This window comes from Anopheles coluzzii, chromosome 2, assembly GCF_943734685.1.
Source record: "Anopheles coluzzii chromosome 2, AcolN3, whole genome shotgun sequence".
Lineage (NCBI taxonomy): Eukaryota > Metazoa > Arthropoda > Insecta > Diptera > Culicidae > Anopheles > Anopheles coluzzii.
This window is the reverse complement of record NC_064670.1, coordinates 17366408-17392467: the sequence shown is the minus strand read 5'-3', so window position 1 is coordinate 17392467 and position 26060 is coordinate 17366408. Positions and strand designations below refer to the sequence as shown.

General features: G+C 47.8%; 1 protein-coding gene across 2 annotated transcripts in view; it reads right to left on the bottom strand.

The window, feature by feature from the left end:
• Nucleotides 1–770: 770 nt before the first annotated feature.
• Nucleotides 771–26060, bottom strand: part of LOC120953568 (diacylglycerol kinase eta) — a 45399-nt gene continuing 20109 nt past the window's right edge. For both annotated transcript variants that reach the window (XM_040373629.2, XM_040373630.2), the window contains 14 exons: nucleotides 16122–16202; nucleotides 11047–11198; nucleotides 10766–10961; nucleotides 10178–10675; nucleotides 7026–7171; nucleotides 6316–6582; nucleotides 6113–6238; nucleotides 5825–6027; nucleotides 4878–5734; nucleotides 4659–4802; nucleotides 3340–4588; nucleotides 2691–3251; nucleotides 2175–2608; nucleotides 771–2093 (listed from right to left, as the gene is read on the bottom strand). In XM_040373629.2, the coding sequence (XP_040229563.2) occupies nucleotides 1560–2093; nucleotides 2175–2608; nucleotides 2691–3251; nucleotides 3340–4588; nucleotides 4659–4802; nucleotides 4878–5734; nucleotides 5825–6027; nucleotides 6113–6238; nucleotides 6316–6582; nucleotides 7026–7171; nucleotides 10178–10675; nucleotides 10766–10961; nucleotides 11047–11198; nucleotides 16122–16202 (5448 nt within the window). In that variant the 3' untranslated portion in view covers nucleotides 771–1559. The remainder of the gene's footprint in view (nucleotides 2094–2174; nucleotides 2609–2690; nucleotides 3252–3339; nucleotides 4589–4658; nucleotides 4803–4877; nucleotides 5735–5824; nucleotides 6028–6112; nucleotides 6239–6315; nucleotides 6583–7025; nucleotides 7172–10177; nucleotides 10676–10765; nucleotides 10962–11046; nucleotides 11199–16121; nucleotides 16203–26060) is intronic.

Here is a 26060-nt window from a genome sequence, read left to right as displayed (position 1 = left end):
TCCCCTAATCAGCGGTTTCGATTGGTCAGATTGTTCAGATTGTTTGTTTTGCCTCCCGAGCGGGAATTAATTAATATCGGTCATTTTCCTGCCAATCTTGAAGAGTCATTACGGGTACGGCTTAGCATGGAACATTGTTAGTTGTCCTCTTGCCTGGGATCTTTCGTGCGTCGTGCCTTTTCAGGGGGCTGAAGCTTACTCGATCCGGCGGATTGTATATATGTATATTCTATTAGTTTGTATAAGATTTAGTATATCCTTAAACGATAGTTAGTATATTTAACCATGTAAAGTGTATAATTGGTTGCTTTGATCTGTATTTGGTTTTCTGTTCTTTTTTATATCTGGCTTAAATATTCGATGAGCTATAACATTGCCCCTGTCCGGCGGATACCCACATAGACTAACTGCTGACTACTAGACGCACTAGATGCACCGCGCTGTTACGTTGGCCCTTTATCTCAGGCCCAATGTTCGGTCACCCATTTCCTTCTATCGATAGCTTAACTTGTTAACACACCTAACATAGCTAGCACAGGTGCATTACACTGTCGACACGCTGCACATTTAATCAATACCACACAATATTAGTAAACATCCAACAGTACTAAACAGGAACACAAAAAATGGCAAAGACCGCAGGTACGCCAAGTGGTGGCGTTTTTGCTTTTGTTTAATTTGTGCATACAATCTGTATGTGTGTGTATATGTGTGGTTGGAATAGTGATCCTTACTGTATAAGGTGGGAAAGGGAACGACGAAGACGCCATAGGCGTAAAATGGCATGAACATCGTCGACGGTAGGTTCAAGCAACGATTAAAGGGAGGAAACTAAATCACACACAATCAACAGCCCCAATAGTTTACACTTAACCTAGTTATATCTATATGTATCTACATACATATAAGTCTATACGATGTGTATAACTGTTAGTGTGGGTATAACGAGATCGTTTGTTTGCTTATTCCTTACAGATGTATATAATATGCTGATATATTGATAGGCTTCCATTTAACACAAAACACGCCTCATTTCTGGGATTTTTTTTCGTGATTTCTGTTACCTTTACAGCAACAAGTTTTGTAAAGGATTGGAAATGGAAAATTGGGAGGAAAACAGCACTACCATGCTGCCATTGCTAATGATAAATGCGGACGCAGGAAGATTTAGGATACTAACACTGCCTGCACTCATCAGTCGATGCAGCAGGTCTTCTTTTCTCTTTCTCGTTTGGCCTTACAAGCTAAACTCTTACGTTTAACGATGCTTACGATAGATTACGATGCACTTGCTACTAAACACGACAGATAACAAAGTCTTTCAGTTACTTTTATCGAAGTTTTAGTTATGTCTTCAAGTTTTTTTTTGTTAGATATACCTTCTTCTGCTCCTTTTCGATTGTGTCCCACTAGTTGTGGTTGCTTACGAATGGTCATAAATTAAGGTTTCGATTTGTTTCGTTGATGTAGCGCGATGTTCCTTAGCTTGGCTCACTGCATGGGGTTAAGCCATCAGCGGCGATTGAGAGAAAGCCCAACCTATCGTCCACTGGTGACATCTATCCTGCTCCAAGATCTTTGATCGCCTGCAAAATGCGCTTCACATGGCCCACCTTGGTCACGCCCAGGTCCTTCAGATCGCGGCGCGCCAGCGTTAGCAGCTCCTTGCCGCGTATGTCGTTCTTGATGAAGCTGTCCACGTACTCGGCCAGCTGCATCGCCTCCAGCCAGGTGACGACCTCACCCACCCCCCAGTTGCTGACGGTTTCGCGCGACGTAGTGCCGGCCGCTTTCGGGCCGGCACCGCTCAGGGCGGGGCTGTGGTGCGAGCTGTGCCCGCTGCGGAACCGCAACCAGAACGGTTTCTGCTTCTTGCGATGATCGATCTCCTCGTTCGGGGCTAGCACGTTCAGATACACCTTCGTTTCGCCCGTATCGGACGACTGCTGCAGCGAGCACTTGCCCAGCTCCATCTCCATGTTGGCGAGCGACACGCTCAGCTTGGTTTCCAGATCTTCGCGCAGTATCAGGCTGTGGCTGCGCTCGCGCAACAGCTCGCACGTGTCCTCGTACAGCTGCCGGGCGCAGCGAACCTGCGCGGGGAAGAAGGCACGAAAAGAAAGACCGTCTGGTACAAACCATTGGAGGTAGCTGCTTGCTTTCCTTAACCTTACCAACTGGGTCAGCTGTCGGCGAAGGTTTGGTCCCTCGATGATTTTGCCCCCCGGGTGGATCGACTCCAGCGCGTCCGCCGTCTTCGACGCCACCACGTACAGGTTCGGCTGCAGCGATGGGTGCGAGATGATCAGAAACTTCACCCACTTCACGAGCGTGCTGACGCACTCGATAAAGTTCAGCAGCAGGTACGTCTCGCGCTCGGAGAACATGTCCTCGGACGGCGCGACGTGATGCTCGGACGCGGTCGACGGTTGCTCCCGCGCGATGCTGATGCTGTGCTGGCGCTGCTTCTCCTGCCAGCTCTTCAGCGACACCTCCAGGCTGCGGTTGCGGCACAGCATCTGCACCCGGTTCTTGTGTATGATGCGTATCATGCCGGGCGGCTGCAGCCACGCCTCACCGTCCACCTGTATCGGCACGCACTCTTCGCCTGCACAGATAGGAAGGAAAAGAAAAACAGGAGTGTTGTTACCAAACTCAGCACAAGCTTCACCAGCGAAGTCTCCACCTACCAAGGATGTTGATCTGCACGCTCTGGCACTGGGCTATCCGGTGGTGCTGCAGGTTGATAAGCCGCGAGGCGGCCATCTGCACCGAGCCGAACACGGCCACCACCTCCAGGATGCGGTCGTCGAAGCTCTGCGCCAGGAAGCAGTCGTCCTCCTTCTTGCTGCCCCAGAAGTTCGTACCGCCCATGAAGCTCGGTATATTCAGCACCACGATGCCCTGCAGCGACGGCAGCGGGATCCGCTGCCCATCGCACTCGAGCTGCACCTTCTGCTCGAGGTTTTTGTACGTCTTCTGCAGCCACTGCTTCGAGCCGAGCACGCCGTACCACATGTAGTTCTTGGCCCGCGACCGGCACTTCTCCGGGTGCTCCTCGCGCTTGTTGTGGAAGTCGAGCGAAATCTTCGCATCGATACCGATGCCGAAGTAGTTGTTCATGACCGCCTTCTCGTAGTACCCCTCCAGCAGCGTTTCGTCCGGGTCCATCAGCGGGCTGACCGCGGCACACAGCGTGTCCGCGTTCGCCAGCAAGCACTTCGAGATGAAGCCCGTACCGGTGCTTACGTCTGCAATGGGAAAAAAGGGGTGGAATTGTATAACGTGCGTACCTTAACAACGTCAACGACTATCGTCCCTCCCCGTTGCCATACTTACTCGGCCAGGACGGCAGCCGGACGAGCGGATTGATGATGGGCAGCTTCTTCACGCGCTCCTCCTTTTCCTCCTTCTTTCTCTCTTCCGCATCCTTGTCCGTGCCGAACAGGCCCAGGTTGGAGCTGAAGATGTTGCTCTTCGAGCTGCCCAAACCCTCCGGCTTGAACAGCAGGCTGCCGCTGCTGATGCGCCGTGACGCGGCCGGCGAGCAGTTCAGGAAGCGGATGTGCTCCGAGTCGAACCCGAGCAGGTTCGGGTTGTTGTTCGAGTGGCGCCGATTGATGTCGATTTCGCGCGGCGCCAGCAGGTTCGGCGTATGCTCCGAGTGGCGCCGTATGTCCGGCACGCGCAGCGACCGCAGCTCGTCGCTGATGGCCGGCGAGGGCGGCTCCACCACCACGTTGATCGTGGGAATGCACGGCAGCTGGAAGCTTTTCTCGCTACGGTCGTCCTTCTCGTGCTCATCGTCCCGCCCGAGCAAACTCTCGTCCCCGTCCTCATCCTCCTCTTCCTCCTCCTCTTCCTCCTCTTCCTCCTCATCGTCTTCCTCGCCCTCTTCATCGTCATCCGCGTGGGCGCGATGCTGCGGCCGCGACTCCTCGTTCTCGCTCAACGACCGCTCGCCGAGCTCGTCGTCCGGCAGGCTTTCGTCCTCATCTTCCGCGTTCGCCGCCGACACCAGCTTCCGGTACTCGAAGCCGGACGACCGCACGGTGTCCGTCTCCGACACGGACACGTCGGACGGGGAACCGTGCACCGGCAGCAGGTTGCGCGCAAAGCTTTTAATGTTTTCGTACTCGTTCTCGCCGACCGACAGCCGGTTGGCGTACCGTTGTGGGCCGAGGTTACGCACGGCACCGCCACGGTGCGGACGCTTGAAGCTTTTACGCGCAATGTCGTTGCCCTCGACAAACTTTGCCAGGCTGCAGAACCGTGGTTCCTTCACCTTCTGGTCGTCGCACCGATTGTCGATGTCAAAGACGCGGTTCTCGAACCCGCACTGGTCGAGCTCGACCGGCTCGGACGCGGCGGCGACGGTGCGCTTGACCTTGAAGCTTCGCCGCTTGGTGTGCTCGAGCGTGCAGAGTGTGGTCGTGTCCTCCGTGATGGTGTTGTCCTGCAGGGCGCCCAGCAAATCCTGCCCCAGCACCGAGCTGATGTCGTCCATCAGGCTTTCGCCGTGCAGGGCTTCCGTCGTGTCGCTCGTTTCCGGCGAATCGATATGGCTGAAGCGATCGTTGTCCAGATCCTGCGAAGGAACGGGATGGTTAGAACCGACCTGTATCGTGGTTGCCGCACACACAACACAACACACTAACCTGTATAATGTCACCCACATGAACCTGCGAGTTGTTGTCTGATTGTCTGTCCAGTATCTCCGACGTGACGCTACATTCTTCGTTGCTTATTGCTGAAAGAATATCACTGCCATCGCCCGGGACCTCATCGGAGGACGAACGCTCCTGTCAAGATCGAATGTTGGCTAGTTAACTAACAAAGCAAAAAAACACCATTTTCCCACACTCCCACCCCCTTACCGGCATGTCCGTATCGATGATGGTAATGTTTTCGCTGAAGTAGATGTTTTCCGGTGGTTTCTCCAGGCTAGGAATGCAGATCGTAGGCACCTGCAGCATATTGCACGATGCGCCCGCTTTCGCCGACGTTGCCTCGCCCGAACCACCAGCCAGCCCGGCCTTCCCTGCCCCACCGATACCCAGCCGCTGCGCATGGGTACGGTAGTAGTTGCGTTCGTACACTTCGATCGGTTGAAACTGCAGATAGCCGCCGCCGCCGCCTTCGGTGTGATGAGACTGTCCATCACCCCCCAGCTGCTGCTGCTGCTGCTGATGGTGCTGTTCGATCGTTTTCTTGAACGGTTTGAAGCCGAGCCGCTCGAACGCACTGTTCGGATCGAGATCGAACTTGACCGTCTTCGTGTCGGACTCGAACGAAAAGTCGTACGGTGCCGTCGTCGACTGCGAATCGGACGTGGTGGTGGTGGTCGACTTTTGGTTCAGCGTGTCGTCCTGATCCTTGCCCTGGTTGTCGGTCGCCATCTCGGACTCGCCCTCGATCGGCGGCTCCAGGATGCGGTCGGCCAGCTTCGGCTCCGTGTGCACGCTGTTCTCCTCCAGCTCCTCGATGCTCGAGATGCGGTACGACTCCGGGACGCCTGAGCTGCGCCGGCTGCCACCGTCGGCGAACTGCTTCGGGACGGGCAGGTTCAGCGTGCTGAAGAAGTGCTCATCCATCGAGTCGCGCCGCATGTCGGGCAGCGGTGAGATGCAGGTCAGCCGTGACGTCGACACCGACGGCGACATCATGCCGGTGGGCGGTGGTGGCAGCGTGGCCGGCGACGTGTTCACTGAATTATCCGATGAGGAAGCGGTGGCTGCGTAGGAAAAAAATGGCAAAGGGAAAGATAAATAAAATCTCAATGCTCACACGGTCCGAGCAACAGCCGCAACGTCGCAACGCTTACCTCGTAGTGTGTTCATAGGTACCGAAAGGCGCTTCTGTGGTGCGTACGGTATGATCTTTTCGCTCATCTCCACCACTTCATGTATTGCTCGCTTGAGGCTGTTGGCCCGGCATAAAAGTGCCTCCTTTTCCGAACGACGGTCTATTCTACTGATGCGCTCTTTGGAATTCAGTTTGTCTTTCTCGTTTTTCTCTATGGTTTTTCTGCAAAAAAAAGTTGCAACCCCGTAATTAGCGGTGGAGTACGAATATGGCGAATATGGTCAGCTGAACAAACGCAACTACTTACGTATCTATTGGTCTTTCTGAGGCACTTTTTTGAGCAATTTCTTTCAGTGTTCTAAATAATTCGTCGTCACCGTGAAGACCAGCTTCCTCATCCTTCAGAGTATCTAATAACATTCCTAACTTTTGTCTGCAAATAGGCACCGGCAAGAGGAGAGGAGAGCTACAGCTTGCATATTGAAATGGTCAAAACCGGTGGAATCTTACCTTAAAATATCACATTTGACGCTTAATTGCTCCTCTTCCGAGCTGGTTTCTCTTACTCTAGCAATAAAGTCATTGACCGTTTCGCACAGGATTCTCGTCGATTGTATCATCATTTGTGTGTCTTCGTTGTAGACAATTGACTGCAGATGCCACAGCGCACTGTCCTCGTACTGGGAGAGCAGCGGGTCCGGATAGTGCGAGATCGACATCTTGGGCGTGCGTGTCGAGGCGATGCCAATGTCGCGCTCGAAAACCATCACACTCCATCTGCAACGATGTCAGCAAGCGCGGTATTGTGGGTGAAATTCGATACAGTATGAGTATCATGCACTTGTATGAGGAGGATTGAAATGGTTCGAGTGCGAATATTAAGTGACAAAGTTTGAACTTCTGTTCTCACCCGCACCTTGCCACCGAACTCCGCTGCAACTCATTACACAATTCCGGCGAAGAAAAACATTACCAATTCATGGTATTGATTGAACGCACCGTGACTCTGTACCGCACGGAGACGGTTTCCGAACAAGCTAGAAGATGGCGCGGCAGCCATCTCATTTTAATGAACACCTCATGTACACACTGATGGAATGGCATCATTCGCCTGTAACGTCCTCGCCCTTGCGGTACGTTTCGCACTGGGGCTCTCAATTACTCGCGCCCTCGCGCTTGCTGTGCTTCACACCAGCATCCCACCGGGTCCCAAAACTTACCTGTCGAGCATTTTCGTGCTAGCCTTCTCGTATCGCTCCAGCAGCTGCGGTAGGTGCGCATCGTCGTCGCAGGAGCTGCCCCAGCCAAGGACGCGTGCCAGATCGTTACCCGTCCCCAGCGGAAGCACTGCTATTTGGCATTGTTTCTGCAACAGGGAAAAGTCAAAAGTCAAACACTCGCTGGAAACATCGCTCACCAGCACCATCACCCACTTGTCCTTGGCACCCCGATCGAATTGTTAGAATTGGGAAAGTTTAATTCGCGTATACCGATCCATCGTTAAGCGCTGATGCGAAAGATGAGTTGGAAGATGAGCGAGAGACAGCAGAGAAAGCATGCGGTGGTGTCGGGTGTCCCTCAAACATCAATTTGCGAGTAGGAAAAAAGTGTGTGTGTGTGTTTGGAAAAATAAAAATTGTACAAACACTTTACAGCCGTGCTCCCTCACAATGCTGTCTCCATTTCGGTGCCACACATGCCAACTTTGGAAGGAAATTTTTTGACAAGTTGGCAAAACTCTCACCCCTGGCAGCCCGTTAACTTTCACCATTTTCTAGAAACCAGTAAAAATATGCATTAAACTTTTGTCATTTGACACAAATACACACGGTATTCGCTTCGCCATCGAAAGGATCTCTCGCGCAGTAGCAGATGGAGACGAATTTTGTGGAAAATTATAAATAAGTCGCAAGTTCAAACATTCACAGCGCGCTCTTTCACTGGAAGCTTTCAGATGCATTTGATTGGCTAGACATTGCGAGCCGCATGGATGGTAATTCTTTGATTTGACCAAAAAAAAAATGCTAAGTACATCGCTCCCATGTCATCACCTTTTTCAAGCTATACAATTATACTATACAAACACTATATAGCTTGTGTTTTAGATTCAATCTAAACCAGTAGGAAGGCCCAAAATGATTTACGCTGGAAAACAAAAAAAAAACAGATGAAAGATGATTTTTTTCCCCAAATAACTATTTTGCTGAATTCAAAAACTTTTATAATAAAAATTTTCAAAAATGTTAACGCAATATTTCCACCTATAGACCATTGTGGCAACGGTTGCCTCCGTCGTCGGGCGTTACATCGTATCTCCGTGCTTGGGCGTAAGCAGAACTGGTGAAAACGGTTGAGGAAACTGGCAAATTAAATTACCAGCATCTGGCGACGGCAAGTTCGACGAAGTACGCAAATGCGATGGTGGCTACCAGCACAACAAGCGTGCCTAATTTGCAGTTTGTCACTACAGTCGAAATGAAAATGTGATCATTAGTTGCAAACAGGAGCTAATCAGCTGATAATTGTGAGGTAAGAGCAATTGCGCAACTGACCTAAACTAACGCCACGGACACCTTCTTGAGCTGTGGGCTGAGCTTTGTAAAGTGGCCTAATTGTTTGCCACCTTTCTGTTAATTCTTATCTTATCCAACCACGTGTGTAATAAAGAGCATGTGTAACAACATCCGTGTATGCACACGCCTAGAGGATAGCAGCTCTCAATTCCAAATCCCTAATCCGACTGCTTTGTTCTTCCCCGTACACTTGTCTAAAGATTATATTCCCCGAAACTGAAACGTGTCAACCATGCTCCAAAACACAACTCCACATAACATCAAACAAACCCCCCGAAAGGCACCTAACCATTTTTGGTGTAGTCGCACGATCAGAGCAGCTCTTCTCTGTTGGCTACAACACATACAACCTGTTATGCTCATTAGATATTAATCCTTCCCCCCCGATAAGGCTAGGTGGTGAATGGGTCGTTTAGATGCTTCATCCTGATATTGGTGCGTAAGCTTCCGTGTGTTGCCTTGCTACATTTCCTTTCCTATCTCCCCGCTTTTTGCTCTATTTCTTTCTCCATTCTTCATATCCTTTCGTGCCAGCCTTTCCCGAACGCTGTTGTTGTCCCAGTGTACACGTTTCACATAACTCATTTCCTGCGGGCGGGAATGATTTCTCGCATCCAACCGTGACCAAATCAGCAGCACGACGTTTTCGGTTCAGGACACATTTCTTGCGCTCATGCCACTTCCTGGCCCTCGGGGGCCTTTCATATCCGCCAGCACAAGGGTCCTCATCTTCTTGTGGAGTAGCTGTGTCGCAACGAAATGTGCGTTGTTTCACATCCAGCACTAGCTGTGTCAGTCTTTCCGTGCATTGCATGGTGTGCAGCGTTTTGACGGGGAACCGGATGTAATAGGAGGGACAACGATCTCATTGCGATAGAACCAATATTTATCTGGACGAGTTGATTGATCCAAAAGTTTGATCAAGCCCATTTGTGCTCGGATCGATATCTTTACACAAAGCACATCCCTCCCGCAAGCTGGAACCGTTCAGAGCAGAACTGTTATTTGGATAAAAGCATCGTGATTACTGTCGTAAAAATCTAAAACTTCGTTAAAGTTTTGCCCCAAAAACCCCGTTTGGTCACCGGAGTGTGCTTTACGCATAACAACCAATAATAAAATACTCGACTCTACCCATACCAGACCCCCAGACCACTTCAGGCGCAACGCTTCGTTGCTGCTATTGCTGTGACAGTCTGCCCGGCTGGCCCTCTTACCGAAGGAAGCACTTTTCCCTTTTTCGCTCCATAACGCGCCATAATTCGTACCCTTGACATTTTACTGCAGACCTTCAATTTGCAGCCGTCTTGGAATGGCACGACCGAATCGCAATAGTTGGAAAGCGTGAACGCTTTTCTTTTTGCCATTTCTCGTAATTTCTTTGCCATTTTGGGTCCCGCCCCATGTGGTCACGGTCGGAATGAGTCCGTGTCCTTGGGCGCAACCTCAACGGCTCAACTGGTGGGCAAGACCTTGGTGGGCATGGGCAGTGAAAATGAAGCAGCACAATTGCCAGAAGCTGTAAAGTATCGAAAGTCCCGAGCCAGACCAAACCTCCCCGATTCCGGCCGTTTGGAGCAGTAAATGGACATCATGGACAACCACCTTATTAGCATATACACCATTTGCCGGACGGTTACTAATGAGATGTGCTTTTTTTTCCTTGCCCAATCATTTTACCCACGGTGAAATCGGATGGACACACAGTTTGCTCCGGCAGTCACCGGAAGGGGCTTTGGACGGTCCCTTCCGGGGGGGTGGGGGGGGGGGAGGGGATAGGAAACGACCGGTACACTTACTTGCATGTTTAGATGGTCGATCTCGCTGAGCACCCAGCCGACGGACCCATCACCGGAGCAGATCAGTATGCGGAACGGATCGAAATGGCGAAACAGGCGCAGCCCGAGGCCCGGACCGCTCGAGATGAGATCAAACACTTGGGCCGGGTTGAGAAGTTGCTTGAAGCGGCGCAGAAACTTTACGCCCTGATTGTCGCCCGACTTTGAGTTGACGAACACGAGCAGGGGCGAGAAGCTGCCGTGCGGCTTGCACACGTCCCACGCCTCGTCCAGCCCGATCGAGTGGAGCGATGTCGGCGGCACCATGGAGACGCGGGCCGGCCCGAGCGGGCACGAGTTGGGTGACTGGGGCCGGCAGGCCGTATGCACCGTCGAGCGACACCAGAGGCAGCGCCAGTCCTGCAGCCGCATGACCGACCCGCACGTCTTGTCGCACACCAGACACTTGGACGAGACGGGCAGATTGCCCTCCATCCACTGGTGCGGCATCACGATGTTCTGTGCGGATGGTGGGAAAGGCAGAAGAGCGCACAATTAGCATTCGCAGGAGCTAACGTCGGCTTGCACGGAACCATCCCGCTTACTTACCCCATCGCTGTCCTCGATGATGTCCTTGCCGACGCTGGCGAGCGTTGTCCATTTGCAGTTGGATATTGCTTTGGCGGCGCAGCGCTTATGCACCTTGCATTTGCACACCTCGCAGGACAGCCCGTGGGAGGTGACGCCGGACAGTGCCTCCCGGCACACGTTGCAGTACGTCGGGCGGGCGTGGGATGTGGCATACCTTTTGGATGGGAGATATTGATGATGAAGCAAAAACAACCGTTACATTTCTACAGAGTGCTAGGGGAGGGAGATGCACAACGTACCAGTGATGATGCCCGGAGAGGAAATCGTGCTGATCGGGTGGTCCCGGCTCGAAAAATTCTCGCGCCGAAGCGGCTTTCAGTGCCTGCAGCCAGTCTTCCATCTCTCGGCGTGATTCAGCACACAGCACTAGCGAACGGGTCGGTGTAATTAGCTGCAAAAAAATGGGGAGCAAGCAACACCGGGATGGTTAACAGTGATACAATCGCATAAGCGTACAACTGGCTAACTAGCTGACTGACTGAACCTGAATGGCTAACTGAGCCCATTCATTAGCTTCTGCGGTTAGACAATTCGATTAGAAAGTACAATGCAGGGTTTCGTAGGAAGTTTTGTCTTATTATGTTTTACACACTCTTTTGCAGGCACTCCTAATAACGGTTGCAGTAGCAATGAATTGTAAAATCATTTTAAATATATTTAAGAACCAGTGATAATCCAAATTCCTCGATCAAGTGTCCCAAAAGGTCTAGTAGCCCTGCGATGCTATGAAGTTGGTGCGTTGTTTAACTAGACTGCTCGATGACAATTAATTTCCAGTTCATCGATATCCGATCGACAGGTGGCCACTCTGTTGTCTCCCATGTCTAATTGGTGCACAGTGGGGTAGCAGTTAGGTTACCGCTCGGCCCTCTTACCCGGCACGCATTTCCCGCTCGCCCTGGCACACGCGCTACAAAAGAAACCCCGTTCCGGGCACAATCATCGTCAAGCGTCATTACATCGATTATCGTAACGTGTAGCTGCGCGTAGTGAAGCTGACATGCCATTCCATTCAACGGTAACATCAGCAACCACTTACACCGAACCGAACGGTACGGTACGAAGAATCCAAACCCCTGGCAAGGCGGTAATGCCGGCCGAGCAACGGTAACGGGATCACTGTTCATTAGGACAAATTTGGGCGCCCGGCGTGCGTGTGCCTGGCACTTGTGCAATACTACACCGGGTCACCATCTGAACTGAAGCACCCACACACACACACACACACCAAGCGAAGAGTGGATAGTAGTTTCCTTCCGTCCGTACTACGAACGTTTAGTGAATCTAACACCGCACAATTAATGAGGGACCCAGGTCATGGATGGCAGGAATTGTAAGGGGCTCGCTGGATTGGATTCAATGCGCCAGACAAACACCAACGTCACATCACGCACCGGAGCTCGAATGTCGCTCCATGGTGAGTGATGAAATATCACGCAAGGACCTGCCCTTACCAATACCCTATACCCTTAACAATAGCACAGGACCATTTCCAATTAGCAAAGGCTCGAGCTCATCTTCATCAGATCACACGCCGCATGTTGTACGTGTGTGTGTTAGTGCTTTATCTCGTTCCCCTTTTTCGCTGCCTTTCTGCCATCCTCCGAAATCAAGTGCGAGCGAGTGGAAAAGCGTAAATTGACGACCCGACAAAAAGGAAAGAAGAAAAAAACAAATAGACAAAAATCCTTCCCAACCTCGTGCTACAACCGAACAAACAAAAGGTATAATGGAGACTGTGCTGTGGTTTCTACACCATTTATAATGCCAGCATAGTCCACCAGTCGAAAAGCAAACCATTCCCCAGTGCTCCACCGCAACCAGCCGTCTCAGAAGCTGCCACCGTATGTAAATAGCATCGTCCGTAGTGGTTCGGGCTTTCCTCAGCCGGAGCTTTCCACCGGAGCCAGGTACAATGCTGCAGTGCAGGGGTTTCTTTACCTTGTGCTTCTGCTCGCCGGAGCATCATTTGAGGCTTTCTTTTTGTAACGCATCTCACGCTCAGCCCGTCACTCTTCACTTTACTGTCTCGTTTGTGTGTGTGTGTGTGTGTGTGTGTGTGTGTGTGTGTGCGGGCAAAGCACAGTTTGTAGCGAAAGCTTTGTTGTGCAAACAGAGCCTTTAGGAAGGTTTGTTTTAATACCGACCTTTTTGTGTACTAAGATGTGGCGGGGTTTTCATTTTGTTGTTGTTGTTTAGCTTTGTTTTTTTTCTCCTATCTCCAGCACACTCTATCCTAGCGAGAGTGCACGTACCTGTGTCACACTGATGCCGCCTGTTACCGGTCCTGGTTAGTATGGGGGAAAGGACCTCCGGAAGGGACCTCCGAACCATCGAAAATTGACAAGAAACCCTTAAACGTTCACGTGCGCTCAGGCGGATACGACAAATGCAAACGCACCGATGCGTGTGGTTACAAATTAAAATTTGTTTTTCGCTGTTCGAGCTCTTGTGTAAACCGTCTTTCGGCTGGGTTGTGTTATCTTCGGTAGGGCAAATTTTCCCTATTTTCCGCACGAAACCAGTTACGAGCCACGAGGCTTTTTGTACCGAACATAAGGCATGAGGCAATATCAAAGCAGGCACAAACACACATACGCCCGCTAGCTGTTTTTTTTTCATCCTTCCTGACCCGGGTTCCGAAACGTGTACAAAAAAATCCCATGGAAATACGGGCGGTAAATTACAAACAACAGCTCCCACTTCCATCTTCGAGCTAACTAGACCACAACGGTGTGGATCCGTGCCGTGTAGAATGTTTAATCTCGGCTTCGCCGTCCAACGGCACCCTGTTCTTTCCCGTGCGCGACCGCGCGATGCGGACAACAATCCGACCGTAAGGTACGACCGAGGCCCATCATGATAAGCAGGAGCTCCGGTTTGGTTTGCCATATTTGTTTTTCGCCGTGTTTCCTCTTTCTATTCATGGTGTGTTTTCAATGGTATGGTAAAGGTCTACCGTGCCTGCCGTTTGCTCTTTTCCCACCGGCAGCGGCTTTTTTGTACTATTTGCGTTTCGACTCCGATGCCAGCAAGCGCGTAAATTCGCTGTCTAGATGACAGATAGAAACGAGCTCCCGAGCGGTCTGGCATTGCCATTTTATGGCGTTTTATGTAGCGTTTCGAAAAGTAGCTTTGCGGAGGGTTTTGTTGTAGCGAAAGCAATGGGAGACTGACAAGAACGAATGGCAGTACAATCGACGTGTGATGATTGTTTCAATGAACTGCAGCTAGCGGTGCGAAGCAGCATTGTGCGCCAGTGTTTGTACATATGATGCCTGCCAGTGTCGAGTGTAAGTGCTGTTTCACGTTCGTGACAGTGGTATCGTAGCGTTGAATTCAGGGGCAAAGGATGCCGGTTAAATATATACGGCAAATAAAAATGGCTTACTGCTGTAGCATGCAAATATGCTCCAATCAAATCGGATGAAGTTAACTAGAACTCATTCCACACTGGCTTGATTAACTTAGAACTGACTAGATTAACCTTATGACGCGTTGCGGTCTTTCACATTTCCTGCCAAGCTCAATACAACAAAGATTAATTAGCAGGAAATCGTCTTGAGAGCATTTCTCACTTGGTGCAGGTCGTGGTCTTGCATAAAACGTTCCGAAACTAAGCAATCATAATAAATCCTTCATTCGCATGCGGTTCTCGCACGGCTCTTAGTCCCACCAAAAGAATATATCAAACAGAAGATAGCTACGGATTAAGCTATAAAATGTGATATAAAAGTGGCGTACAGCTCATCTACAAATAGGAGACTGCAACTTAGAATACGTCAAGTTCGAATGAAAGAATTTCAATCCTCCTAATCGACCCTATACGTTTGAAGTTCTTGCCACACGAACGCTGTTCCAATTTTTGGAACGATTTGTGGCGTAAAAGGTCCCATGTGAGGCATTACGTTATACCATGGACGATTACGCTATACCATGGAACCGTTTCAGTCACTACGGTCAAAGTCAAAAAGTGGCGAACTGGATGTATCGCCTAATAAGTAAGTAAACTTTCCACAACTACACACACTTCCGCTCCATAATGTTCGAACCATCTAGCCACTCTAGCCGCATTAAACGCGTCATAAAAGCACATTGTTAACACCACGCTCGAGCACTGTATCGGAAATGTATTACCGATGGGTGTGTGTGTGTGTGTGTTTGTGTGTGTGTGTGTGTGTGTGTGTGTGCGTGTCGTTAATCCATGCCATGGTTTATCGTCACATTGGCAACCGAAATACACCGAGTCTATTGAGACTCGCAGGAAAACCGAAAGCCCACGCGCGAAGGTTTGGGTGCAATAAAGGGTTTACGCTGACGACTTTATGCTCTTCCCCAAGGTGCTCAACGGTGCTAATGGTGCGTCGGAAAGACACTGTGATACTCGACCTCGAGCGTATGTGTTAGTATGAAACAAACAGATGTAAGGAGCAAAAGACGAACATGGGTCTAATAAAATCTCGTCAATGCTTTGTCTTTCCTACTGCACTGCAAGCAATCTTTTTTTGGACCCGTTGTGTATCCACCCCGACAACCGAACATCCGAACAACAAAACGCACGCATTATGGGGATGATGGTGAAGAGCTTTTGCTTGTCCTTTGCGTTTTCCTCGTCTCGCCGGCAGCGCGCCGACGAAACGCGACAGCGCGAGAGCGGGATGATGGCGACATCAAGCAGCATTTGATGGTTCGTAATGAACTCTTCAGAAAGATGCTAGACGAGCGACAATGTCAAGATCCGGGACAAGTGCAGCGCTTTTTTATTGCTTTTCCAACTTTGATGTCGACGCTGCAAATGTTCCGGTCGAGACGCCCGCTTCCATGAGAGACGTTTAGACCATTCCGGGGAAATCATTCTTCTTTGGTTTGGTTTTTGGCAATGTCAAGAATTTACATGCTGTGCTTAGGCAGCAGAGGGAAAAAAACGGACTCTCAACGGCACTGGCAGTAAAGCTGAACCTTTTCCTTTTGCGTTATTACACTTTGATCATTAGTTAGCAAATCCAGCATCAAAAAAGTGGACCACATCTCCCATCAACAGTGGAGATTGTAGCCGAACAATTTAATGAACTGTGTAATGGATGTTTTAATATCTTTTTGTTATAGCCACTGCCGGTACAAAAACAACCACGAGAAACACGTCCGCGAACATTACAAAACTAATTGATTCTATGTTTTACACCGTTTATAGCTTTGCTGTATTTTTACTCGGAAACCTCAAAGTCGTGAAATCAAACGAAAAAAAGCGCCAGTTTAAATTACACCGAAGAAATCGATACGGAACAGTGTTTCTTCAATTGCGTGACAAACTTACCTGGAAGCTATGGTTAGCATTCTTCGTACTGCACTCGGCGAAGCACAGGTTGGAGAGGTCGATTTCATCGAAAAGATCACTCTGAAATTGGAGGGGATGGAGAAAAGGAAACAAAAAACACGTCAAACCCAACTTGAGGACAAAGTTTTCCGGAACAAATTGTACCGTCAATTAGCATTCAGTTTGTGCGCCCGATTTTTGAAGCAGTAGATTCATTAAGTTATGTATGAGCATGAGAAAGAGAGTGTATGGGTGAGGTTAAGGTGGTCCGTCCTATTTTGATGGTGATTCTATTATCATCTCCCTCCCACCCAGACCGAACGTTTGATGGCTGGCCCTTAAAAATCAACGTTTTAATTTTGGACTGACGAAGCTCGGTCGTATCCGTTTGTTTTTTGTTTTTTTTTTCTGTTTGAGCTAAAGCTTTGAGCAGATCATTCGATGGCGCGGCGAGGAAAGTGCTCGATACCAACAGTCGTAAATTACGCTAAATAAACCTTCCTTCAGGACCGGCGAAAAACACATAAAATGTCAATTTACGGTTTGTTAATTAGATTTGCGCGAGCGCGCTCGTAAAGAATAAAGTTCACTTTGAGCCGTATAATCGAGTGATTTGGGATCAGTGGTGTATGCAGGGATGATAGAAAAGAGAGAGGCAGACAGAGAGATAAGGAGAGAGAGAGAGAAAGAGAGAGAGAGAGAGAGAGAGAGAGAGAGAGAGCGATAGAACATACAATCTACGCACAACTCGCCACTTATTCCAAATCCTCAACAATGCGACTCCGCTGTGCTCGATGGTTTGTGGCGCCAGAGTGGAAGTTACCGCACTGCCTTAGCTGAAGTGGTTTGCGTAAGGATTCCCGTAAGTGCCCGGGAGGTGTCCCGTTCAGGCCCCGTGCACGGCGGAGGTCTTAAGTTTGTTATCTGGCAAAAGATCCTTCTTGCAATATCGGTTCGCTAGGCACCGGGTGTGGATGCCGTTCGGACATAGGACACTTCACAGATCCAAGGGCGATAAATAAGCACTCCCGCTCCGCAAACGAGTGAGAAGGCACCCAGCGCCCGGATCGAAAGCAAGAGCGAGAGAAAAGTTTTAATTAGCAATTCTTATCCGATTGCCTTTTGAATGAATAATCTCTTGGCAGGTCGGTGCGTTATTTACTCGCTGCCGCTAGCTGGAGTCCGCTGCTACCCATCCCATGAAGGTCACTTTCAACAGAAAATGTCAGTAAATAAAGATCAACGAGCCCGGTGCCGGTACCGCTGAGCGCCGGAGGATGCTGGTTTGACGGCCGAAAATGGGAAATGGTACAAATAAAGCAAACCGCCGGCGGGTATCATAAAGCAGCCGCGCGGAGAAGGCACCGTTTTAATGATCCGGCATGGTAAAAGATGCTTCCCGTACCCATCACGGGTGGTGCACCCACAAACTTGTCGAGACGAATGGGAACCGCGACCCGGCGGCTACACGATAGCCGTTCATTATGTAAATATGTGCTTTTTTACGCGATTTTCCACGCCAAATCGGGTCCATTAGCACGTTTATTAGCCAACGTGTATCCTTGAGCGCCGTGTACTTCAAAACAAACACTTTTTAGGATTAGCGGAGGATGTGCATGGGGAAAGAGCTTTCAACACACAACAGCAGTGGATGGTGGTGATGGCGGTGGTCGCGATCACAACCACTCAAAGTCAAGCACTGTTCAGCGAGCGTAGAGCGAGTGTCTTGAGAGGGTGAGGGCCGTTCAAGCACGGGAAAACTACTTCACAATACCCCCGCAATAGTAGAATCATAAGTGGCATAGTATGCATTGGCGTACGTCTTTAACGTCGTGCATCAAAAGATATAGGAACAGCGTACAACATATGACCAGACATTTACTAGCCCATCGCCAATGCTGCGTACAATATTACCAATTAACCCAACGACATACCATATGGCTTCCGAACTGCCATCCCGTAAAGGAATGTCTTTATTAGCTGTTATTGATGCTTATCAACACCTGGTGCTCGGTGGGGGATGTTTGCTGAATACCGTGAATCCTTTTGTCCACATCTGTTCCCACAATCGTTCTCACGTTATGGCACAGATTATATTATTGAGGACTGGACAGCACTTTGAGTTTCTTTGCCCTGCCGTGATCGATAAGTTAGCAAACCTTCAAGGAAATTAGAGCTGTATAACAGCTTTTTATTTCCTTTTTATTTCCCATAAACCATAAAAATTGTTTTTATAAATAGAGGCTTTACGTACTTTACACGTGTAAGTTAATGTTTGAACAACATCCTCTTGTTAAATGTTATGGATTTGTTGGGGTCCAAGAAATTGGGGAAAACACTATCCAGCTCAGGCTTTCGTGTTCATCTTTTATAGATATTGTTATTAATACCACTTTAAATGTGATTTGTTATACTATATGTCAAAAATATCCCCTTGTATGAGGGCGTATTTCAATTTACTCCTTCAACGGAACACGGTGAATTAAACATCATCGCGAAGGTTCGCCGACCATGGCATTAAATTATTCGTCATTGCAAAGCAAATGCCAGTCAACGGTTCCAACGCGGACAGCGAACGAATTAAGCTGTGATGTTCAAATTTTTCTCACTTTACTTATTTTTACACACAGGGACATATACAGACACGTATGACGAAACACAACGAATAACGTTGATGTACGAATGGTTGGATATATCCATTTCCAAGGCACGCTCAACGGTCTGAAATTTTCGTAATTCGTGGCAGAACGAGTTAAAATAAGCACATCGCCCGTTCTCTCTCTCTCTCTCTCTCTCTCTCTCTCTCTCTCTCTCTTATGCTTTCTATCTATCTATCTATCTCTCTCCAGGGTGGGAACTTTCTACATACTCCGTTTGAAAGCAATATCATGTTCCGTGCGTTTTTGTGTGTGTGTGTGTGTTTGCTTCAGTACCAATTTATATAAATAAAATAATAATAATTCTTGCCGCAATCACCGACCGGCATGGGGTCACCCTAGTTCGCCGTTCGATACAGCTTTCCAGCGGGGCAACTAAATCGTGATTATACGATCGCTGTGCTGTGCCGTACTTCACGTAACGTTCATATTTGGAACGTACCCGCTCGTTTCCCACCTTGCTCTACTCGTCGACCCCGTATTCCAGAGTCCTGGTGCCACCCGACACAGGACAATTTTATTGCGTTTTTCGTTTAGTTTCGGTGGAGGATTCTGTTACTTCCAAGAATTCTAGCTTCTGAGTGGGATGTGGGGTTTGGGACGGACGTGAACGGTGCGCATCAAACACACACCGTGCGGTCGTTGCTGGTGTAGTAAACCCCGATTCGTCTCCCATTGCCTGTGCGTGATGTTTAGAAGCGGGCGACAGTAAGCGGCGCAAAATCGCAAAAGCGTAAACGAAGACTTACCTCACCTCACCTTTGGGAAGGTTTGGATACGTTTCTGTGGGAATTAGAGGCAATAGTGGAGGCGCACGGTACACTGGATGCCTTCGCCAATCCTGTGCGGGGCTGGAATCATTCTCTCTGTCTCTTTTTCCTTCTACTTCTGCTTAAATTTATTCTTTCTAAGACTTTCTTCTCTCCTTCTTTCTCTCTTTCTCCCCCTCCCTCTCTCTCTCACACACACACCTTCTATTACGAGAAGGCGATGGCGTGTAATTCAATTTTCGACTCCCTATATTAAATTTCACTAATGGTGGCATCAACTTTCACGACTGATGTACGAAACCGGAGCACGCTTTGCTGAGGTAGTAGAAAAAGTAAGGGAAGTCCCACCTCACTGTTGGGTGATGTTTTCCCGCTTATACGCGCTCTAGCACCTCTGGAGACGAGGAAATCTTCTCACGCTGAAGATGCTAGCGCTCGTGCTTGAAAAGCTCCCGGCTCAAGCTTTTGCCGTGAAGGTTAGCGGTGAAGACAAGCAAAACAAAACAAAACAAAAAAAACAACACTCACAAACAACTCAAACACTAAAGAACGACTGAACAAAACGCCCCATAAAATCCGTTCGCTGGTAGAAAGTTACAATCGTTCTTTGGAATTAATTTGATGCGAATAGTTCGTTCGGTCGTCACTGCACTCCAGCACGCGACCTACAACGAACGAAAATCCGTTAGTACAAGTGATTTGGCAGGAACTTCCGGTCGTATCGAGCGGATATTTGCCGTTAGGATGCTGTAGTGGAGAAACTTTTGTGCTGTAACACGTTCAACGGAAAGGGTTTTGCTACTTTGTAAAGCACACGCAGGCGGCTGGCAGCCTTTTAACTGGCAGTTTCCGTCTTTGCCCAGTTTCCACTAACTGCCCCCCTCTAATGTCGTTTAATTTTGCTTTACGCGAGTGATCATTTTTCATTTCGTTTAGTGTTGATTATTTATACCAACAGCTTGTCCTTTCTTTCTGTCTGTCTCTGTGCGCCCGTTCTGCAAAGTAGCATCAGCTAAATTTAAAAGAAACACCACCAACAAGCACTGTACATCGGGCATTTAACATGGGAACCAGAAAGCGTAGCCTTTCTCGAACGCTCCTTTACAAACAATGGACCACGCTTAGGGACGTTCGGGCGATGCTTTTATTTAATTTTTCAACTTCTCCGGGTTCGCCGTTGAATAACAAGCCTCTCGGCAAGGCTCGATATACCGTTCCTTTCCAAAGCTCAACAGGGAAAAACGGCAAACGACCTAGTTTTCTGCCCGAGCCCGACTGTCACCTGCCATGTCAGGGAACGGATTGTCATTTTGCCAAGCCGCAGGTGGGAAAACTTCTATTTCGGTACCTACATCACTATATGTACACATCGCACGTACAACTTCTTGCGAGTGTTTGTGGTTATATGAAAGTTTTTGTGTGTTTATAACATTACAATTTATTCCATTTTAGAATGGTCATCGGAAGATACTAATTTCGTTGTATAATGTAGGTACAATAAGGAATCTTCTCCATTTTGTTTCGTAAAGTAATGCAAAAAGGAATATTTTACTAATGATTGATCAAGACAAGAATGAATTTTCTCTGTTTTACTTACATTTCTTGATAAATTCATTTACTTCCACTCGTTTTGTAATAGCAATATTAAAAATATTTTGTTCAAACATCACCATAACCAACATATTACATTGTTATGCCTGCTTTCACGCGAGCTTCCTGCTTGGCCAAAGGCATTTTTTGAGGGATGCTTGTGTCCAAACAATTCCCAAGAATCATCGCTCTTATGCTATTGTAATTAAAAAAGTCAGGATACCAAAATTCCTCCGAGGCTTACAACTTTTCACACACCCACACCCAATGCGGAGAATCTTCAAAAGGATGTTTCGTTATACTGGGACGCTGCAGGTGAGAATGCGATGCTTTCCCTTCCGTCCTGTACGTGAGGCTGTATGTGTCTGTGAGCGCATTCATATTCAGCAATCTTCTACACACGCACTACAGTGAGCTGGTCGCTGGTCTAAAGGCGAGCAAGGGAAGATTATTTGTTTGACGTCATAACCACCGTATGTTCCCAACCCCAATGGCTACCGTTGAATAGGATTGCATAAATCCCTTTAAGCGAAAGCATCACACCATACCTAATTCGCGATGGGCTGTACAGGTGTGTAATAAAGCTATGAAGAAATAACGCTTTCCAAATGGTGCCAACCGTGCCGGAGTGGAAAAAGCGATCGAAATTAAGAAATACCCGGAAAGGGCAGAACGGTCGACTGCGAGCAAACGGTCGCCGGCCTAGCCACTAAAACCATGACGGGCGAGGCGCCCCACTCAATCATTGCCAAACTGTTGGCCGAAGCTAATGTATTTACCCAGAACTCCAATTCGCTTCGTTAAATATTTATTACTCAGATTAGCCGGTACGCTACAACCTAGCCGTTCGAGAACCCGGATGATGAACAACAAGGATCCGATTCGGTTAGCTTCCGAACGTAATTCAGTCTTCTTTCCGTTACAGGTAGCCGTAAAAGTGTTTTTTTTTTGCTATTTAGTTTTTAAAGAATATAGGATCTTTGAAGACAATACTACTTCCATTATTCACACATTTTTGTAGTATTAATCTTCGACAAGGAGATTTTATTGTGTTGCAGAACACCTTCTAAATATGTTTCTTACATTTTCACCATGAAAGCCTTATCAAATTTGGCACAATTGAAAACGATGTTTCAGGCTTGAAGGTAATTAATCTCACCTTTACACAGGAATTCCAAGCAAAACCAAACCAAACCACATTGTGAAGCAAACGTACTTACGTACGTACTATCTTATTCACAGTAACGCGCCTTTTGGGATTATTTTCCCACGTGTTCTACGTAAAACTTGGCTTTCAATCCCAATGCAACTACCAAGAAACGCCAATGTCTCTTTTCATTTGAAATCTGAGCCTTCGAGACACTTTCATCGTGTGTTTCTTTGTTAGAAACCTTCACTTAAAGATTTTTATGAGCTTTTTAATACGGATGACGTTGTATCGGCAAGAAAGGGGAAGAAAATAGGAGGTAATACAACTCAGATATCGCTTACAATCGCAAAGCTTATAACTTGTGTTAAAATCAGTGAAGCGTTAAGCTTGTACAAACCATTAGAACTCTTAACATGGCCACCGTTTTGTCACCATCGGGTGCGATCTGCGTCTGTTTTTTTTGCGTTTCCTTCACAAAGACTCCTGTTTGTTTCGGCCTCATATGCTTTCCTCCGTACTTCATATGAACGTAAGAATCGTAGCTAATTTCTGTCAACCACTTTTCATCACCATTTTATGCTTGGAATGGAAACATTTCCCCCGAGAGCCATGTCCCCACCGTACAGCGTTTGGTGGTGTAGAAGTCGGTCCGGAAGCTTCCACTTGTGCCTGGTTCTTGAGCAGAGAGCAATGCCCTATAATGCTGCAGCAACACATTAGGACTACGCCAACGCCCGGCAACGATAGCACCATCCTGGAACATGCTCACGTTTTACCGAACGTCGATAAAGATGCAAAGGTATTTAAAATATAATCCCCTGGGAACGCACCAATTTACCGAAGGTAGCTATCTCTCTTGCTGTCTTTCTCGGCCGTTCTGCAAATAAGAGCTTAAAATGGGTAGCTTGGAAAGCCTCACAACAATTTGAAAACATCGCCTGTTGATTTTACAATCTGCGGACGGAGCAGGGTGCAGGTTTTATCGAGTGAAAGGAAAGTTATTTACAAAGTACGGGTATAAATATGCTTCGTTTCCGGTGCGTTCGTGTCAGATAGATAGATAGATAGAGAGAGAGAGAAAGAGTGAGAGATAAAGAGAGAGAGAGAGAGATAGCTAGTAGTCAACTGAAAGATGAAGAGGGATGAGAACAATACGGACACATATTTTTCCTATGACAACCATTTTTCCCTCGTTAAGATCGTTTATCAAGAGATATCGATCGTGCTAAATTGTCAAATCATAATGCAAAACCGCACGCCGGTCATCAGAGCTGCTGGGCGGTATCGGCCTAGTGATTTCCCGCATTTTTACTCACTTTTTTGTTCTTCTTTCCATTCCTTCATCTCATAGTCACGCACTGGTGGAATCTCCCGGCGTAACCGCTACCTTCCCATCGATAGAAGTTAATTTAAAGCAAACACTTTGGCCTCTATTTATTGTACGTGCCTGCAGCACAAAGGGCTAAAAGAGCACGGTGAAACGATTCGAAATTAAGTGAATTTGCGTATTCCAAACCAACCGCTATAGGCAACATATCCATCATAAGCATTATTTGTGCCGTTGCATGCAGCTTTGGTTTTCCGATGACGAAACGGCCAACCTCGCCATATTGGTTAGCTGTCTTCACATGAAAGATTGTTTGCAGTAAGCTGGCTGGTCAGGTATTTGAATCATTGCTAGAGGTCGAGTACGATTCAATGCCCTTGAATTAATCCCCTCATCAGCGTGGCCTCGCTAATACGCTAATATTTTTAAGCAGCTTTTAAAGATGTGGAGAAAAGAGCTCCAACAAGACACACTAGACGGAAGGCAGCAGCAGAGATCTTTCATTCGATTTCTAAACCGATATTGGAGCGATGTCGACCAGAACGAAAACCTTTCAAAAGCTTGCCCCTGCTTTTTGGGGCCGAATCCCGCCAGCCGAAATCAAAGCGTTCATTTATTCCGCCACTCTCGTTTATTAATCATCGACGGTTGAGCCAAGGGGAACCTTTTATCTGTTACCGTGCTGTTGGGAAACCTTTCTCAGTTGCCTGGGTTGGAAATTGAATTAATAATTTTAAAAGCTTTCTTCACAAAGCGCAAAATGTGTGTGTGTGTGTGTTTGTGTGTACGCTTTGTATAGGGAGCAAAAAGAGAAGGGTGATTGCACGAGTTATTTACCAAAATTACGATGACACAATATTCATCAACATCTGCGTCCGCGTTCCCATCATCCCTTCCCTCACGCGTGCAGCGATGAGCAAGAAAGGGGAAATAAATAATATTCGTGCTCTGCCAGCATTACAGATAACAGGTTTTGACATCGATGTTTACGAAATAGAGCCCCAAATTAAGAAGGGAACACAGTGTGGTAGGCAATGATTGAAATGGAAATTACTTTCAACGCCTGGCAATTACAGCCAGTGACTAAAGGCAACACCTAAGTTGGTAGCTTGTCTTCGGCTTCGGGCTAATGCTGCGGTTCTACCAAGCCACACACACAGTTTGCACCAAACGCACGGAGTAATCTTTACGCACGCAGCTAAACTTTCCTTCCCACACAACTGCGGTCGAGCCCCTCCGAGGGCATTTGCGTTTTAATCAGTGTGCTCCGCCGGTGTCAATGGTTCTGAAGGTTTTTCGTTTTCGCTCTGCCGCTAGCACGATCGGAGCACAAAAGTCAGCACCAGAAGTTCGGGCTGTGTTTGATGTTGGTCTCTTGGTAAGGTGAATGTAAAAAAGCGTCTAAATGCTGTCCCAACTTTCGCCAACCCAACCATGGGATTCGCCGAACCAGCGAAAGGATTCGCTCAGTTTCAAAGGAAATGGGTTCTTTCCGCATTACAGCGGCGGCTCTATGCACAACCTAGCAATGAAGACAACAGACCCGATTTTCGTTTCCGAAAAAGTATGCATAAATAAACACACACTTTTCGGCAGCCTCTGATAGTACGTGAAAGTTAAAGCAAGCTTTTTACGAACTAAGGATACAACATCTATACATTGTATCACTCGGACCTTTTGCACGGGGAAAATTATTACAAATGGGTAGTCCGACCTTGTGGTTAGCTTTAGAAAGGCGCCTGTTTCTTGGGGGTCATATTAAAAGTTCCTTGAGCAGCTAATGTTCCTACACACGAACATGGTGTGGGTATAGAAAGCTGCTGCGCATTCGAATATAAAGCATGAATTATTAAAAAGAACTTAACGTTTCCAGTACCACTCCTTGCAAATAGTCGGAATCACAAATAGATAACACACTCAGCATAGCGTAAAGTTTATTATCATTTTGAATCATTCCATACCTTTTGGAAAAAAGAGTAACGAACGTTTAATGTGCTACTGAAACATGGCCACCAAACTATTCCTCTTGCAAATGTTCTTTTACGTTTTCGTACGTAACATTTCCCGATCCAACCAATTTGAGAAACCTAGAACATTCTTTACGGATTTATCCGTTCAAACCCCGGTTGCATCCTGTTCCGACCGCCATCTTCTTCCGTATCAGGAACGAATCGCTTCTTCCTTTCCCTTCAAGCCCCGTTCGATATCGGTGTAAATTTAATTTCCTGTTTGCAAGCAATTTTTCATCCTGCTCATCCGCCTCCTGCCGTGGCTGCGACACGGAAAAAGGCAAATTTGGCGATAAAAATTGATCGATTTATGATACCATGCAACCGTTGGCTGGAAAGTGGTTTGAGCTATGCTTTATTCGACACCGTTTGCACGTGAAGCTAAATTAAATGTGTGTGTTAACTTGTTGAACTTGAAGGGAGGAGGATAACAAAG